The sequence below is a fragment of the Lepidothrix coronata genome, unplaced genomic scaffold, assembly GCF_001604755.1.
Source record: "Lepidothrix coronata isolate B3197 unplaced genomic scaffold, Lepidothrix_coronata-1.0 Scaffold97, whole genome shotgun sequence".
NCBI lineage: Eukaryota > Metazoa > Chordata > Aves > Passeriformes > Pipridae > Lepidothrix > Lepidothrix coronata.
The window spans coordinates 1,045,555-1,061,447 of record NW_016690277.1 but is presented as its reverse complement, the minus strand read 5'-3'; the positions used below and the strand labels follow the sequence as shown (position 1 = coordinate 1,061,447).

Below are 15,893 nucleotides of genomic sequence, written 5' to 3'. Positions count from 1 at the left end.
AGACACTCCAACGCAGAAATACAGGCTTTCCAGTCACAGATAGGATTGCCTTAAAGTTGTGTTCTTAATCATGTATTTAAGCACTCACATAAATGGCCTGTTTTCCAAAAGTGCAAGTGCTGTCATCATTACTAAAGATGCAGAGGCTTGGCTGGCTGCACTTGAGACAGGGGGTGTTGTAGGATTTTCCTCAACAAAGCACAGCGCTGAAATGCGACAAGATTTATGGAAATATTTTCAATAATTTTAATACCAATGTGCTATGGTTTTCTATATTCTCCAGAAGTACAACAACTCTGCATGATTTTTATTTTTGGATCTTAATGGGAAGAGTTCATTTTCATCCAAGGAAGCCTTCATTCTGCCTATCCTAATCTTAATTCAAAAAAATACTCTGGCTGTCACTTACATTGGAGAAGCTTCTTATCCTGTCACAGTCTCTTCTTTGCACATGAAAAGAGAAATATTGCTTATTTGCTACAGCTGCCAAGAAATGCGTTTTGAATTAAACAAGGCAATGTGACAGGCTGAGCGCAATCACATGCTAAAAAAAAGAAAAAAAAAAGAAGAAAAAGAAAACATGCATACTGGAAAAATGAATCACAATATTATCTTCATACTGGCCTAGCCATGTTGGTTTTCTAAAAAGAGATGAGTAAGCTGAAACATTATTTGAAATTAAGAAACATTATGGTGGAATAAACTACATAGTATCCTGTTACATTAAAAAAAAAAAAGTATTTAGGACTTCACCTGTAGAAGCCAATTAGTGCTGAAATAGCACAGCAGCACGTCAAACTGAAATGTTTTCACAAAGGGAGCTCTGAACCTGTGGACCTTAGTGTTACCAGATATATCCATAGGTCAAAAGCTTAGCAAGTCTCAAAACCAAGTCACGTAATGAGTAAAACTATGCCTGAAAGGAACCTTCTATATAAGTTTTGAGGATACTTTGCCCAGAGGGAAAAGCTATTAGTGGAATATACTTTGTATCCTGAGTATGAGTGTTTATTTTCTTTGTGAAGTTTTTGTTGTAGGATTTGGCTGTGTTTGTTTGGTATTTCCTGGCTGCTTTGTAACACAAGTAAGTGTTGGGCATTCTTGTTCAGGTTTTTTATGTGTGTTTTTGTCACATCTAGATAACAGTTTTACTCCAGTCAGGATCCATGTGATCCCACACCTGGATTGTGGGCATTGGCTAGATGCCCTCAGTGTACAGCTCCCAGTACTACTTTTATTTTAGGTGACAGGCACTGCTTGGGAAGAGTTGTGTGCAGAGAACATGAATGACCATCGCAGGCAGGGTCTGGACCTCACCAAGCAGGCTGCCCAGTAACATAGACCTCCAGCATTAAGTTGCCTTCACTTGGAGAATCCTTGTGGATTTAGGAGCACAGTGATACTCTGATATTGCAGGTAAGGAGAAAATTTAGGGTTGGTGGGAGCACTCAGTCATCTCTGCATGAAGCAGACCTAGCTGGAATGAACTAGTATTTTGCTGCTACTCCCTTCCTGTACCTATGGATGGAATTTGCACCTTGGGCTTCCCAGGCATTGCTCCACTCCCAAAGAGCTGAACTTAAATATTCATTACTTTTGCAAATCCAAAATGATAGCCAGTAATTCCAATGAAGGGTGGGCATTTACTCCCTTCCTGATTATCTACAGTGCTTTCAGGTGGGATACTAATGGCTGGCTGAGTGACAAGCTGGTGGTGCTTCAAAAACAGGACACAACAGAGTATCTGAGGTTTAAAAGGCAAGGCAGTGCCTGTCTCCAGCAGCAGGTGGCAATGTAAAATGCTTCATGGTTGCAGTCAGGAAAAAAGCAGTAATGTTCCAGAAAATACTCTTCAATTCTCCTGGAGTGAAACTGTACAACTTTCTGTTTTACAGATTCCATTTGGCTGTTCACTACAATTGCACTGAGTTTCCTAAATGTCGGCATGCCCCCAAATCACATTGCTTTCCATGAGAAATTATAGGATGCCAAGAAACAGAAAGTGGCCTTGACACATGATGTCACAGAGCAATCAGACACAATGATACCTGTGTGCAGCTGACAGTCCAGGCTCTTTGAACAAAATAGACAAAAGTTCAAGATTCTGTTTGGAGAGGGCTCATTCTCCCTCTTATCTTACTAGCAGTTTCAGAGGTGGGGAGAACCTACAAAAAATCAATATTGCCACTCAGGGATTTGTTCAAGCCACCCCAATTCCCAGTTCATCTGTGCCTCAGCAAAGCTGCCTGATGAGCACACTTGAGAAGTCTTTTCACACTTTCTGTTTTACAGTGGAGTAATTCAACCCCATTTTCTTTAATTTATTCCAACACTGCCCCAATAAATGCCTGTACCAGTGTGAACTAGGAGGCAGGCAGCAAACTGTGGTATTTCAAGGACATGTCTGCACCAAAAAAAAAAAAAAGTAGCCTTTTTTTCTGTTATCTATGATGTTGGAAAGAGAGCAACAGCAATGACGACTGTACTGGGGCCTACCTTGATTTTTTACAGTCCTGTGGTAAATCTAAACTCTAATTCCTAGCACAGAATTACTTTATCTCCTTGACTCCAAAACACATTTGTATTCATACAGATGAATTAAATCTCTCTTCTTGCATTCTGTTACAGTTCTAATTTAATTGCAAAGAATGAACTGTTACAGCTCATGTACAAGTTGACTGAGGAGAACTGTGTACACTTTGAATGCAATGCCCCACCGATTAAAGGTAAAACATGTTGCTCAGGCAACAGCGAGAGACACGGGGGAAAAATATTCAGGGCAGATGAGAGGCAATATTCATCAAATGAAATAGCATAAAACTGCAGGGAAACAAAAGTCATAATCAGCTTTCAGATTTTAATCATAAAAAGGAGTCAAAATTCAGCCAAGAAAATATATTTTTTTCTCTGACAGTCCTAGCAATGTAAGACAAAATCACAGTTAACTAAATCAAGGCATGATTCAACAACTATTATAGTTTTCTGATGCCAAATGAAGGCTGAGGCCAACATGTTTTGTCTGTTTTTGGAGATCAACCAACTCTTTGAAATAAAACTGCTGCAGAAAGGTTGGACAGCAGTGTAATATTTTGCTAAGAACTTACTCTTTAATTTTAACTTCTTTACTACTCTGCTCCATACTGTCATCTCGTAGAACTGAGAAGGTTGTTACACACCTTTGGTCTAATTATTGGATGTCCCAATACTTTGATGTGGTAGCTTTTAAACCCTCCCTTCTACCTGCATTAGCACAGACTCTCTAATACGCTGGGAACAGAATTTTTACCAAAAGCTATGAGCTAATCTGGAAAATTCCTACCTACCAGAAGTCTTTTTGAGAACAGACAAGTAAGAAAATGGCAGTAATACCCAAATAACCTGTGCTAGAGTCATAAGATTAGCAGAAAAGTCACATTTGCTGCCCCAGGAAGGATTATCTGCAGGGTCTGTAGCAAGAAAAGCTGGACTACATGATTGCTGCAAATGATATGTCACATCAGCAAAGACTATTCAAGTTATACACTGAGTTTCAGGTGTCATTTTCAACAATTCAGAGACAATGTGAGTCCCATTATCACGCAGGGAAGCGATGCTCTGGGTGAGGCGTGAGCATCTCTGCTGGCTCAGCAGTTTAAAGACTCATCTCTGCCACTCACTGCCCAACAGATCCCTCTTGCAGGAATGATTTCTTGTTTAAGTAGCTCATTCCTGCTCTTATGCTTACTGAACATTGACCATGAGGCTTCAGTACTATATATGCCAACTGTTTTTAAAGTGGATATTTTTCCCAATCCAACTAATAAGCAGTGAAGTTACTCTTTTATGAGAGCTGTTAAATCTCAAAAGTAACAATGTGGTACTCATGCAAGAGCCATAGATATCTGTTTACAGATGTCCATTCATGTATCAGTTCTGTTTGTCTTGTCAATTTATAAACAAGGCTGCATCATAATGCCATGGTTTATGGCAATTTACTATTTAATATATATAAAATTTTGATTAATAAAATGGATAGGTGTGAATTTGAGACTTCTGAAAACCATAGTCACTTTTCTAGAAATTTCTTGTACCAGCATAAGTCAAAGGTTGCCTGTGTCCAATCACTGTGCCCATCACTAAGACAGCCTTGCTTCTGCATAGTGTATTTCTGTTACTCTCTGTGATACCTGAATTTACAAACTTCTTTCTGAGGTGCCATCCTGGGGTGACTTTGCCATAGTGTCCCCTTTCAATGTCACGTGGAATTCCTTACTTCTTTCAAAACAGATGAACTGCATGTTTACGTGCTTGTATTACCTGCCACCATCCCAATCTGTTCCAGCACAGAGCACAGGCAGACAGCACAAGGCTTACTAGTACAGCAGTCAGTGGGCAGGGCAGATCCTAGAAGATAGTTGGAAGTCTAAAGAATCTGGATGCTTATCTACATCTCTGTATCTTTAGAGATCCTCCATCTCACAGGGAGATTCATTTGATCTTCCTGGCTCTGCTATGTGACTTACCTGAGCTGTTGCTTCCAGCCAACATGGTTGGGCTGACAGAGGATCTCCCCAGCCTGCTGGACACCACAGGCGGGCCTGGCGTTCCATCCCATTCCTGAGCTTTCCCTGGCTCCCTAGAGGAAGTTGTCCCATGATATCCTCTCTCTTTGTTTTCCAGCTTTGGTAGTGGTTCAGTGCTGTGACTTCTGATCTTCAGCTCATCTAGTGGTTCTATGAAATACACAAGTGAACATTTTGTTACAGTGTGTCAGCTAATCATCCACATCACGTAACAGTCTTTTGCACAATACTCCATATATACCAATCATAAATCTTTTAAGGACAATTTATAGCATTATTTTACCATCTAGGCCAAAACCCAGTAGTTTACGTAGGTTTCAATACAGTTTTTAATTATTAAAACCATACACCATGCAGCAGATGGATAAAATGTAACTTTTCTGTTGCAACTTTTATATGCCATGAAAATAATTTTGAAAATAGTACCCTACCAAATTGTGGTTTATTAAAAATTTATAGAAATACTTGGATTCTTTTCAGCTGTCATTTGTTTGGGAACAAGTTCTTCTTCAGGCACTTTCTAAGGAAGCTCTCTCCTAAGGCAATACTGTGCAAGCTACATATCTGTATTCCTTGGAAGCTCTAACAAAAGCACACAACCCAAAAACAAAAGACCAAAAATCCATTTTGGGTATGCCCAGCTCCATAACCTAGGAAATGAAATTTCACTTGGTTGGAAAATCCTTGGAGTCAGAAAATTACTTTCTGCTTGCAACTCCATGAGTTAATGTAAAAAGAAGAAATTCAAAACACAACAGAATGATTTTTCCAATGAAGCAGTGATGTCTGCTTTCTTCATAGTTGGTGATTTTCTGTTCTCTTCTCAAGACCCTAATTTCTTTTCTTGCACATTGAGCAATACAGGAGGATCAGTTCATTCCTGTTCTTTAACTTCTGTAGCTGTTAAAGATTCACATGGAAAACTAGATACAGAAGAAACATTAGATTGCTCTTTACTTGTAAGAGCTAAGTACTGTGCTAGTCAGTTATTCAAAGTTTGCCATTTACCTCTTTTTGAAAAAAAAACCAAAACCCTGAGATTTGAATTTTATACTTTGTATTTAAACCCACAGACATCCTTACATGATCCTCTCATGTAAGGATGCAAGTTCTAGTCACACCGGTTTATTAATCAACCCCCTGTGTACCTTTAATTTCTGTATGTATCTACAGGCTTGGAATCCATATTTGATATAGACAACAAGCTTCCCTTGAGCTCTATCTCAAAAACTTTTTTTTGCTACAAGAGACATGAGAAGATTTGAGAGAGCCAAGCATAGAGAAAATGCCAGAAGCAATTCACAGGCAGGAGATGCCAACAGCTCCCAGGGGGACCTGTGCCAAATGGAAGTGGCCTGGCTGTGCAGGACTGTCAGTTGGAGCAGCCACTTCCTCTCCCAGATATCCCCATGGCCAGGAACTAGGACTATCCAAGAGGAATTTCCACTCAGATGATACAGTCCAGAAAAAGAACCACATTCAAACCACTTTGATTTGCCAGTGGCTGAAAACACCCCCCCACTGCTGCTCATGCTACAGCAAACAGTGAAAGATGCACTACCGGATATCTGTACTAGGTAGAGACCCCACTTGTGCCCAACAGGGACAAAATCTCACGTTGTTTTGGGTTCTCTGAGATTCCAGTCTGCAGATGAACTTAATGAGTAACAACACAGTCAGCCTGGAGTTTCCTCAATGAACGTGAATGACTATCGGTTAACAGTAAAAATTAATGTTAAGGATATCTTACCACAACCTTCAAGTAGTAACGCTTCATGAGAAAATGATCAAACAACCCCACTTTAGGAATCATAAATAAAATTCAGTGACACTTCATGTGACAAAGACCTTCAAAAATCAAACCTCTTCCATGAACTTCTAGGTCATTTACCTACTTTAATGTATGCAAAAAGACACTGCAATGAAAATCCGAACTGTTTGTTTTTCCTAGTTGGTAACCCCAGCAGGGTACAAGGTTGAATAACAGTCTGTATCAATATAACATGACATCTGCCTTTCAGGGACCTTTGCTACGAGATGTCTGTAACACAGCTCTGCCTGTGACTGCATAGAGAGACTTTCTAATACAAAGAGCTGTGCAAAGAGATGGAGAGCCCAAATTATTACTAGATTTGAACTGTTTCAGTTATCAACAAAAAGGCTCTTATATTTTTTTCTGAGCATTGAGCTATCAAAAATAGCAATGTACTTTTTCATGTAACAGAGACATACAGTTATATCTGATTTTTTTCTTTATACCAAAACCATTTACTTTTTTAAGCTACTATTTGTCTGGGAAAGGAAGGCTATGAACAAAGTTACAAAATTCTTTGGATATGCACACAAATCTCTTTTCCACCAATACAGGATGCTGTCTAGATTGCAGCTTATTCTTTCCAGCAAAACAAAGAGAAAGACAAAAGACAAGAATATGTTTTTTAAAAGTCAGAATTGGGCCCTGCAAATACCCTAACAACTTAGTGCATCATTCAATAGAGTTAATTCACTGTGTAATTCAGCTGCTCCTGGAAATGCTGTGATTACATTAGTGTAAACCTTCTCTGTGTGTGCCCCACTGACACTACTTGAACACCACCCTTTGAAATGTCACCCACTCATGTAGTCAGCCCTTGTTACAGTGGAAATGCTCTGGCTGAGTGCAGAGCTAAGGATTTATCCACTTCAGTTTATTTAACAGAGACGCATTTGTATTTGTTGCCTGATAAAAATGATTTGTGCATTCTTAGTTTTATTATCAGCTGAATCAAAGCACAGCATTTCTCTGCAACCAGCTGGAAACTGTGGAAATATTTAGACTAAATAAAGATTTGGTTTATGGTCTTGTTCTTCATAAGGTGTAGAAAATCAGTTTTCAGCTGGCTGTCTAGACTTTGTAAATTTACATTCCACTACCCTTTCTTGGGGATTTTCAGTTCACAGTTTATCTGAAAACTAATATTTCCTAAAAATGAAAAGCAGATTGAATCAGTTTATAATGTTGTGTAACCCATCATAGAGCCTGAATCATTATTACTTGGTGATCACTATCAGTAACATTGATACACAGACAGTGAAATAACATGTCAACTTTTTATATAGTTTTCTGTAATATTTCTTTCCTTCTTGCTAGTGAACACATAAAAAAAATGAAAAAAAAAATTATTACCTCACTTTTACTCAAATATTTTGGGGACGATTTTATAATAATTTCAGCTTCCTTAATAAATGTCAATGGGAATCATATTTGAATTCAATTAAAAAAAAAATCACTTTGTTAGTTCTTGCTTGACCGAAAGAGCAGCTCAATTCTAATGCACCCAGGACAGCTCCAGAAATGCAGAGAGCTCCCCTCCCAGGTCTCAACCCATTACTGGCACATTTGCTGACTGTCCCAGCCACTTGGATGACTTTATACTGTCAACAACTACCTGCTGCAAATGTACCTCCATGGAGCAAGCTCAGTGGCACAAATTATGGTGTCTCATAGCAGCATATTCACTACTCCACCTTTTTGCTCCCACAGCCTGACTCAAGACATGGACAGAAGGCAGAGCACGAGTGTAGCTGATGGCTATAGTTACCTATAGGGTGGTGACCTTACCATGGACTGAAAAACAAACCAGTATAGTTTCAGCGCAGTGACCTTTCATAACAGCTACAGCAGGATTTAAATGGCCAATTTATTCACATTGATCCATACTGAAAACACAAACTCTTACCAGTCAGATATATACATAGACACAGGGCTGAAAGGTAACAGTAGCTGCTGCACAGCTCTTTTCTCATTTTTCATTTCAGAAGCACAGAAACACAGATGGGATCTAGGTTACCTAGTGCTGTTATAAACCTTAATTTGGAGTTAGGAACTATCAAAGCTCAGTATTATGCTGGGAGCTGAGTGAATCATATGATGGCCACCGGCAAATCTTTTCGCAGTCAATTGCTATATTTTGAAAGCTGAGATTATTATGGAAAGCATCTTTATTGTTCAATACTTCTTCCACCAAAATGGTACATAAAAATGTAAATTTCAAAAAATAATTCACTTCTTTAAATATTTATGGACACAGTTGGTTAAACTGCCAAAAAGGCATTCAAATGTTTCAAGCACTTCCAGCTGTCATTGTATTTCATTATTCAAGGATATGCTTTTTTCTTATTTATTTCACCTGAATCTCAGGTTTTTCCACTTAAAGAATAAGATGGTGGCTAAAATCTCCAATGGAGTACATATTTTACAAATAATTGGCATGTAAAATTTCCTCTCTATGACATGTCCTCGAATTACTGCATACTAGGCAAGGCTGGCATGTGAGCTGTGGTACCAGAAAACTTGGAAATGCTGAAGAAAGTGAGAAACAAACTGAGCCAGTTGTAACTTGGACCAAAGAAAACTGTAATTACAACTATAGAAAACATCTTACCTAAAAAGCTATCATTCAAATGAGTGTAAATCTGTGGTCAGTCTGCCACTGATCTTAAACACAAATTAATTTCAGGTCCAGGTGGCTTCTTAGTGCAATGCTAAGTGATAAATTGCAGAACCTTTATCACTGCTTGGGGTTTTGGGGGAAGAAAGAAAAGCAATTGTCTTAAGGAACTTAAATTGAGGGTTGCTCTCTGCCATCTCTCTCAGCTGTGAGCTGAAATGTATAAGGTAATCCATACATTAATAATTTATTCCTTTTTTTTTCCTGTGTGTTTGTTACAAACCTAAATAAATAATACATCACTCTAAGCAGAACTTGGATATTGGGGGAATTAAACGGTACTACTCACAGGGTCTAAAATTCAGCATATACATATAGGTGTAAAGCAAAGTAAGTAATTTTGGGTGGAGTTCGGATGAGTCAGAACTCCTGATCTCCTCCAGCCTCGACATGTCAGACCTCACCTCATCCAGCCACAATGGACCTGGCTGAAGGAGCAGGAGCACAGAGAATGCCCAAGGGCACACGTGGCCATCAGGAGGGGTGGAGATGCAGGATTAGACTGCAGCCAGCATGTGTGATCATCAGAGCTCCCTGAGTCATGTCCCAGACTGCAGCTCCTACCCTTGTACCTGGGGCAGGGCTGCCGAGCTGTGAGCTGTGTCTAACCCGGGGTCCTGACCAGGGGAATGGCTGGGCACAGCTCCACAAGTGTCCCTTCTGACACTGCCAGCATGACAGCAGCCTGCACCCGTCTGACTGACCACTTCCACAGACACTGGACGTAGAGCAATATTCAGCCCTTGAGAGAATCCCAGTTTCTTCTTTCTGCACACCTGGGCTTTTTATTTACCTTTATTGCACATTTAAAAAGTAGAGCTGTCTTTGAATGGATTTCTTGATGTGTGGTGCTTTGTCTGATCTGCACAGCTGTAAATTTATCCTAACCTCTCCCAAAGAAAAATAATCGGCTATTAATGCTGCATGCAAGAAACATGGATAATGTTCAGTGCTTAGGCCATTAGAAAAAAAAAAAAAGAGTATATTACACTGTCAGTGAAACCCATATCCTCATCTTTATTAACTATGGTGGTTTGTCTATTCTGACTTCATCCGCTTGCTAATTAAGCAGAAGTTTGCTTTGCATATCAATTTTTAATATCCCTTTTTTACAGTTAAGTGAGAGTTGCAGCAGCCAGCTTGTTCAATTAAAAGCAGCTCTGACCTAGTTCCATGCAAAATCAATATAAAGCCTGAAAGAGTCTCACAAACCATCTAACATTTAAGAAGACACGGCTGAAACGCTTCTCGGCGTTCACAGAGCACATGTTTCTGTGAGCAGTGTAGGGTTTGTTTTGTTTTATCCAGCAGAGATCACATCTGTCTGCTGCAGACAGCAAAGGGAGGGGAAGAAGGATTGCTGAAGAAATGCATTTAGGTGATTTTCTGTGGCTTTCTCAAACCTGCTAAGTGTGCAATCCTGGTTAGGAAAACAAGACAGGAAAAGAAAAAGCCACAATGCAATTAACTGAAGACTAATGAAAGGATAGATTTATACCAAAAGATCAATCAAGGCTTTAGAATAAAAATATTCAATGAAAGTTCTGTTACAATCTGGTTGAAAAAACAGAAGAGAATTCTTTACGTTTCAAAAGACTCCAGCTGGCACCATTAGTCACTTAAAAGTTGAAGTTTTAAAAATTCTGCATGGTAAGCCATACATTCAACATTGTTTGTTGTCCTATTGTAAGAGGAAAAATTCTCTTTTATACTGATTGAAATAAAGGAAAACATAGTTTTAGTATTGTTTGAAAAGAGCCATTTTCCATCCCTGGAAGTGTTCAGAAAATGTGTGGATATGTCACTTGAGGACATGGTTTAATGGTGAACATGGTGGCAGTGCTGGGTTGACAGTTGGACTTGAGGATCTTAGAGGTCTTTTCCAATCCTAACAGTTCTAAGTTTCTGTGACTGATCCAAGATGATCATATATATTTTACATACATATTACAGAAGCAATGACAATATAACACATCCTGTTTCCAATGGGGCCATCATTATTCCCTAATGATTTCTTCCAATACCATTCTTGATCTTTCGAGTGTGCCTATTCTGCTGCAAATCCCCCCACAGCCTCATCATCCAACTGAAAGAGCCACATCTGGAGGATATGTACTGTACAGATGCGCTACTAAAACAAATAAAAGCGACATCCTGGGACTCTCAAAATTAAATCAAACATTAACCAAACATTAAAATTTTGACAAGGATGGCACTCTATAAACAAGTTTTCCATTTAACTCAGACCAGTCACCATTACATAGTTAAGCAGAACACTTTGTTCTCTGCTTTCACTGCACTTTTTATTTTATTTTCCTTTCAGAGCTGGGAATCCTAGAAATTGGTGACTTGCACTAAGAAGAACCTCATAATAAGCCACTGTCCTCCAGTGTCTGTTTGGGCAAAAGCCTAATTACAGGAAGTAAAAGGGAATTCTGCCATTGACTTCAACAGAGGAAGGGTTTTCCTTCCAGCAGTTATTACTAGAGGCTAGCCAGCCATGCTGATTCACAGGAATGTACAGCACAGTTGATCCTGGTGAGCTGCAAACATTTCTCTTACCTAGTTTGTACATCCAGATCTCCTGCTGATTATCCAGGCTGCCCTTTCAGTCAAGCACCTAAATTTGTGCACATATATTTCAGATCCATAGGTGGGTAAGAACATGGTCTGTGACTGTCTGAAGCAAATAGGATTTAAGTAGGAGAAGAAGGAAGAGGACTAGTTTGAAAAGTCTGAATGTGGCAGTCTTGTGAAACTTTGGTATCACTGACATGAGCCTTGGACTATTTAGCAACACATGTATGCACACAAGAACATACTGCCACCCTAAACTCCACACTGATCGAAGAAAACAGTGTTAGATGAACCGTGCAATGACACTGGAAGTCAGTGACTGCAAAAAGTTGCCCAACTGCTACTAGGCGTTCAATCTGAAGAGAAGATGGTGCCCATTCTTTCTTAAAGGCTTTACGTCTCAGCCCTGTCCACTGCATGTTCATTCTGTTATTCAGGTTCTTAAAATACACCCTTCATGTTTGGCTGAGGACATGATGGTTTGATAGGTCCTGCCCATGTCCTAGCACAGTATGGCAAGAAATGAGAGGGTAAGAATGAGCTGAAAGAGCTAAAGTATATAGCCACTTCAAGAAAAATGTTCTCGAGGAAAGTTCATGACCTTATATTTCAAAGCTTCAGTTCAGAAACATCCATCTTTCATAGTAGTCCTGACTATATTAAACTTGTCAACATTTTTTTGTCAAGTTTTCTGCAGAAAAACAGCCCTTGAACTATTTCAGCAGTTTGAACATATGGTTTTTCCACTGTTTGACCACTTTCATTTCTTCTAAATTGTATGTCTTCCTCCAGATTCAGTAGTAAATGTTAGAAAATGCAAAGACAGTTGTGAAAACTGGAGACAGAAACCCTCACTTTCATATGTTCACATAAAAAAATCAATTACAAAGTTGGTGTGAAAATGAATTCTTTCCTGACTATTTTATCTATTTTTTAACTACCTTTTTTTTTTTAAAAAAAAAATGTATTAATGCATTTCTCTTTATTGGCTTCATTAATGAATTAGAAAATTTGCCTTTCATTATTGGAACACACATCCCATTTGTACAGCTCCCCTTCTACCGCAACACATTACCTGTAAAAGAGAATCCTGACGTTGTCTCAACACTGGCCTCAGCTGAATTCTGCTCTCTGTTTTACAGAGCCAGACACAAGCACATGAACTTTTCTGCGCACCCTCTGTGCCAAGCCTGGCTGGGTCAGGGTCCCAGGCACTTTTTACTCTGCAAGTTAAAGCTCAGGGTTCCTCCCAGTCACAGAATAAAACCTTTATGTCATTCTGGCTTTCTATGCCTTTTAACAAGTTAATTATTTTAGGCCCTCCCCACTTTCTAATCAGAGGTCTCATTTTGTGAACTGGTTTTACCCTTGCTAGCAAAGCAACTGTGAAGCTATGCCAGCACAGACTTCCGATCCTGAGGAAATAAGCAGAATTGCAGATGGCCTTGTACAGCTCTGGCTGATGCCTGTGCTTGTAAGGCCTTACTATTATTGCCTTCACAAGTGAGCAGAGCAGCTTGTGTGGCTGGCACAAGGGTCTCTGTACGTGTTACAGCACACACAAACTACATACAAATTACACAAATACTGCCAGAGCAGTAAAATAGCTATAGATTTCCTGGAGGGAGGTACTTTTTGAATCACGAATTCAAAGACAAAAATAAAGTAATTGCTATCTCCAGTAAAATTAAACACACAGCTTCTTTCTTTCAGATGAGTAGTTACAAGAACAATAGTTCTCCTTACTCATTCTTAAATGCCAGATAAAGTGCTAATTGCATGTTACTGTTTTAACAATAAAATAATTAGTAGGGATGGATAATTCTGTTCAGAGGAGTAAAAGGAATGTGAACCTTCACATCAAATTGAATGTAAAGGAACCTAATTTTTTAATATGCGTGATTATCCTGACAATTATTTCCTCAACATTCCTGTACTTTTCACCTTATCTATACCTTGCACGATTGTACACCCCAGCAATTTCATGGTTTGATGTTTGAATCATTTACATGTATAACCCAAATAAAGCTATTTTTAACTCTTTGATTTTCTTGTTACTGATGAAGTCCTGGAAGGTTTAGAGAAACTTAAGGAGAAACATATCCACTGGTCTAAGACTGTTTTTCAGAATATTATCTCTTCTTTCAGAATATTATCTCTTCTTCCAGGCAACTAGCGAAAGAAAAAGAGGAAATGGCCTCAAGCTACACCAGGGAAGGTTCAGGTTGGACATCAGGAATAATTTCTTCATTGAAAGAGTTGTCAAGAACTTGAACAGACTGTCCAGGGAAGTGATGGAATCACCATTCCTGAAAGGGTTCGAGAAATGACTGGACATGACACTTAGTGCTGGTTTGGTCAAAACTTAGTGCTGTTTGGTCAAAAGTTGAACTCAATGATCCTAAAGGTCTTTTCCAACCTTAATGATTCTATGGGCAGATTAGAAAATGCACTGACAAAAATGTGTAGCATATCATGTGGTCATTCAGTCACTGTATTATTCACTCCTACATTCAAGAAACCTCAGTGCAGAGTGGTTCTGCAAGGAACAGCAGCCTAAGACAAGGAGAGGACTGCTCTTGCCATAATTTATAATTGGATCCCTTAACATATATCTTATCTCATACTTCAAGGACTTTTGGATTGGGTTTTTAATGATGGGATTTAAAAATTGAGCTTGCTCAGCCAGGAATCAAATCAACCATGCCAGAAAAAGTATGTTCTTTAAAAACGGAAATATCAACTACTTAGCCCAAGAAATTGCCAGTGTTTGTTACGTGGATCAGTAAGATAAAGGCATTTTAAGAAATATCAAGAGGAGAAATAGCAGTCAGAAATATTGGAGGTTTTTGGAATGGAAGGAAGAAGCCTTATTCTTTCCTTTATTCCACTCAAAGAACTCAAGAGGTTCTACAGCTATAGCTGTGTCACTGTAAGTGCAGATAAGGCATTAATTAAACTCCATCTCTTGTAAAGATGCAATGACAGCAGCTCAAGAGATCATTGAATCAGGTTTTAGATCATAAGATTGCAAAACTGTTTCATTTAACAGTGATCTCAAGTAGCTCCTCTAGATATGATGTAGGTATTTCAGTTCCTAGAGAAAAAAAACTGTGAGTTTTGTTTGCAAAATTATTTTTTTCCTCTCATTAATAATTTTGGGGAAATTGTTATGTTCTGCTGTGTTTGAAACTTGCACCATCCTAAAGTTCACAGTCCTTATTTTGGTAGTGGTGGTGAGGTCTGTGGGATTTTGATTAATTTTCCTAAACAACACTGTGATCTCCTTCCCTGTGATTCAGTTTAAGCAAAGAAACTTAAGTACTATCTCTATATACCTATCTGTGGAACATGTCAAATGGGGTTCAAAGTGCTGTATGAACATGGAGCTTCTTAAAAACAAACAAAGGCCTTCCTACCAATAATCTCGGGTTTTACTTTCAAGACTTAACAAACAAAAATTCACTTGAATCCTAATGCAAAGAAAATCTGACTCTTAATTAAGAAAAAGATGCATTTCAGGGTACAGCACTCGGTTATAAAGACAAGTTCTAAAAGACTGAGCAGCTTTGTCCTCTCAAACCACTGGCACTGTCATCCTGGTTGTGCTTCATCCAGGGCATCTGCACCAACTTCCTGAGTGGAAGCTACATAAATAACCCTCACCATTCTATTAAATCAAAGTAATTCCATTCCTATCCTCTTTTTTTACCCCCATATTTCTTTCACAACAGGAGGCTTTGATACCCTACACTGACACCACCTCGCCTAAAAAAACATAGTGGGAAAATTTAAGAAATTGTATTTAGCAGGGTTTTTTTGAAGTTAATGTATGCATATGGCAAACATCACCACATTAAGCATTTCTTACCATTAAGGCTGAGCACCCATAAATTGGTCATAAATTATGTGGTCCTGTTTGAAACAAAAAGGCAATAAACTCTCTGATTCACTGTCCTGCTGTATCACTACACCATTTTGAATACAAGCTGTTCTAGTCACAAAGGATGCATTTATTTTCTTGAAGCCAGAGACACAGATGGTATAAACTGGAGTACCTCTCACGATTTCAAATAAAAAGCAGTGATTTATAAGTGCTGAGGATTTGGTCTAAAGGTCAAGATATTTCTCTGGCTTAGAAAGCTCTGTTCAGGGGAGGGGGAAAAATCAATGGCACTTAAAACTGAGAACCTATTATCATTATCCACGTCCTTAAGTGCAGCACATGCCACTTTGCTTATTCACAACACAGTGAAGTAGGTTC

At 38.8% G+C, this 15,893-nt stretch overlaps 1 protein-coding gene across 4 annotated transcripts in view; it reads right to left on the bottom strand.

The window, feature by feature from the left end:
* Positions 1–15,893, bottom strand: part of NYAP2 (neuronal tyrosine-phosphorylated phosphoinositide-3-kinase adaptor 2) — a 135,203-nt gene that overhangs the window by 32,092 nt on the left and 87,218 nt on the right. For all 4 annotated transcript variants that reach the window (XM_017822416.1, XM_017822418.1, XM_017822417.1 and 1 more), the window contains one exon: positions 4,503–4,712. In XM_017822416.1, the coding sequence (XP_017677905.1) occupies positions 4,503–4,712 (210 nt within the window). The remainder of the gene's footprint in view (positions 1–4,502; positions 4,713–15,893) is intronic.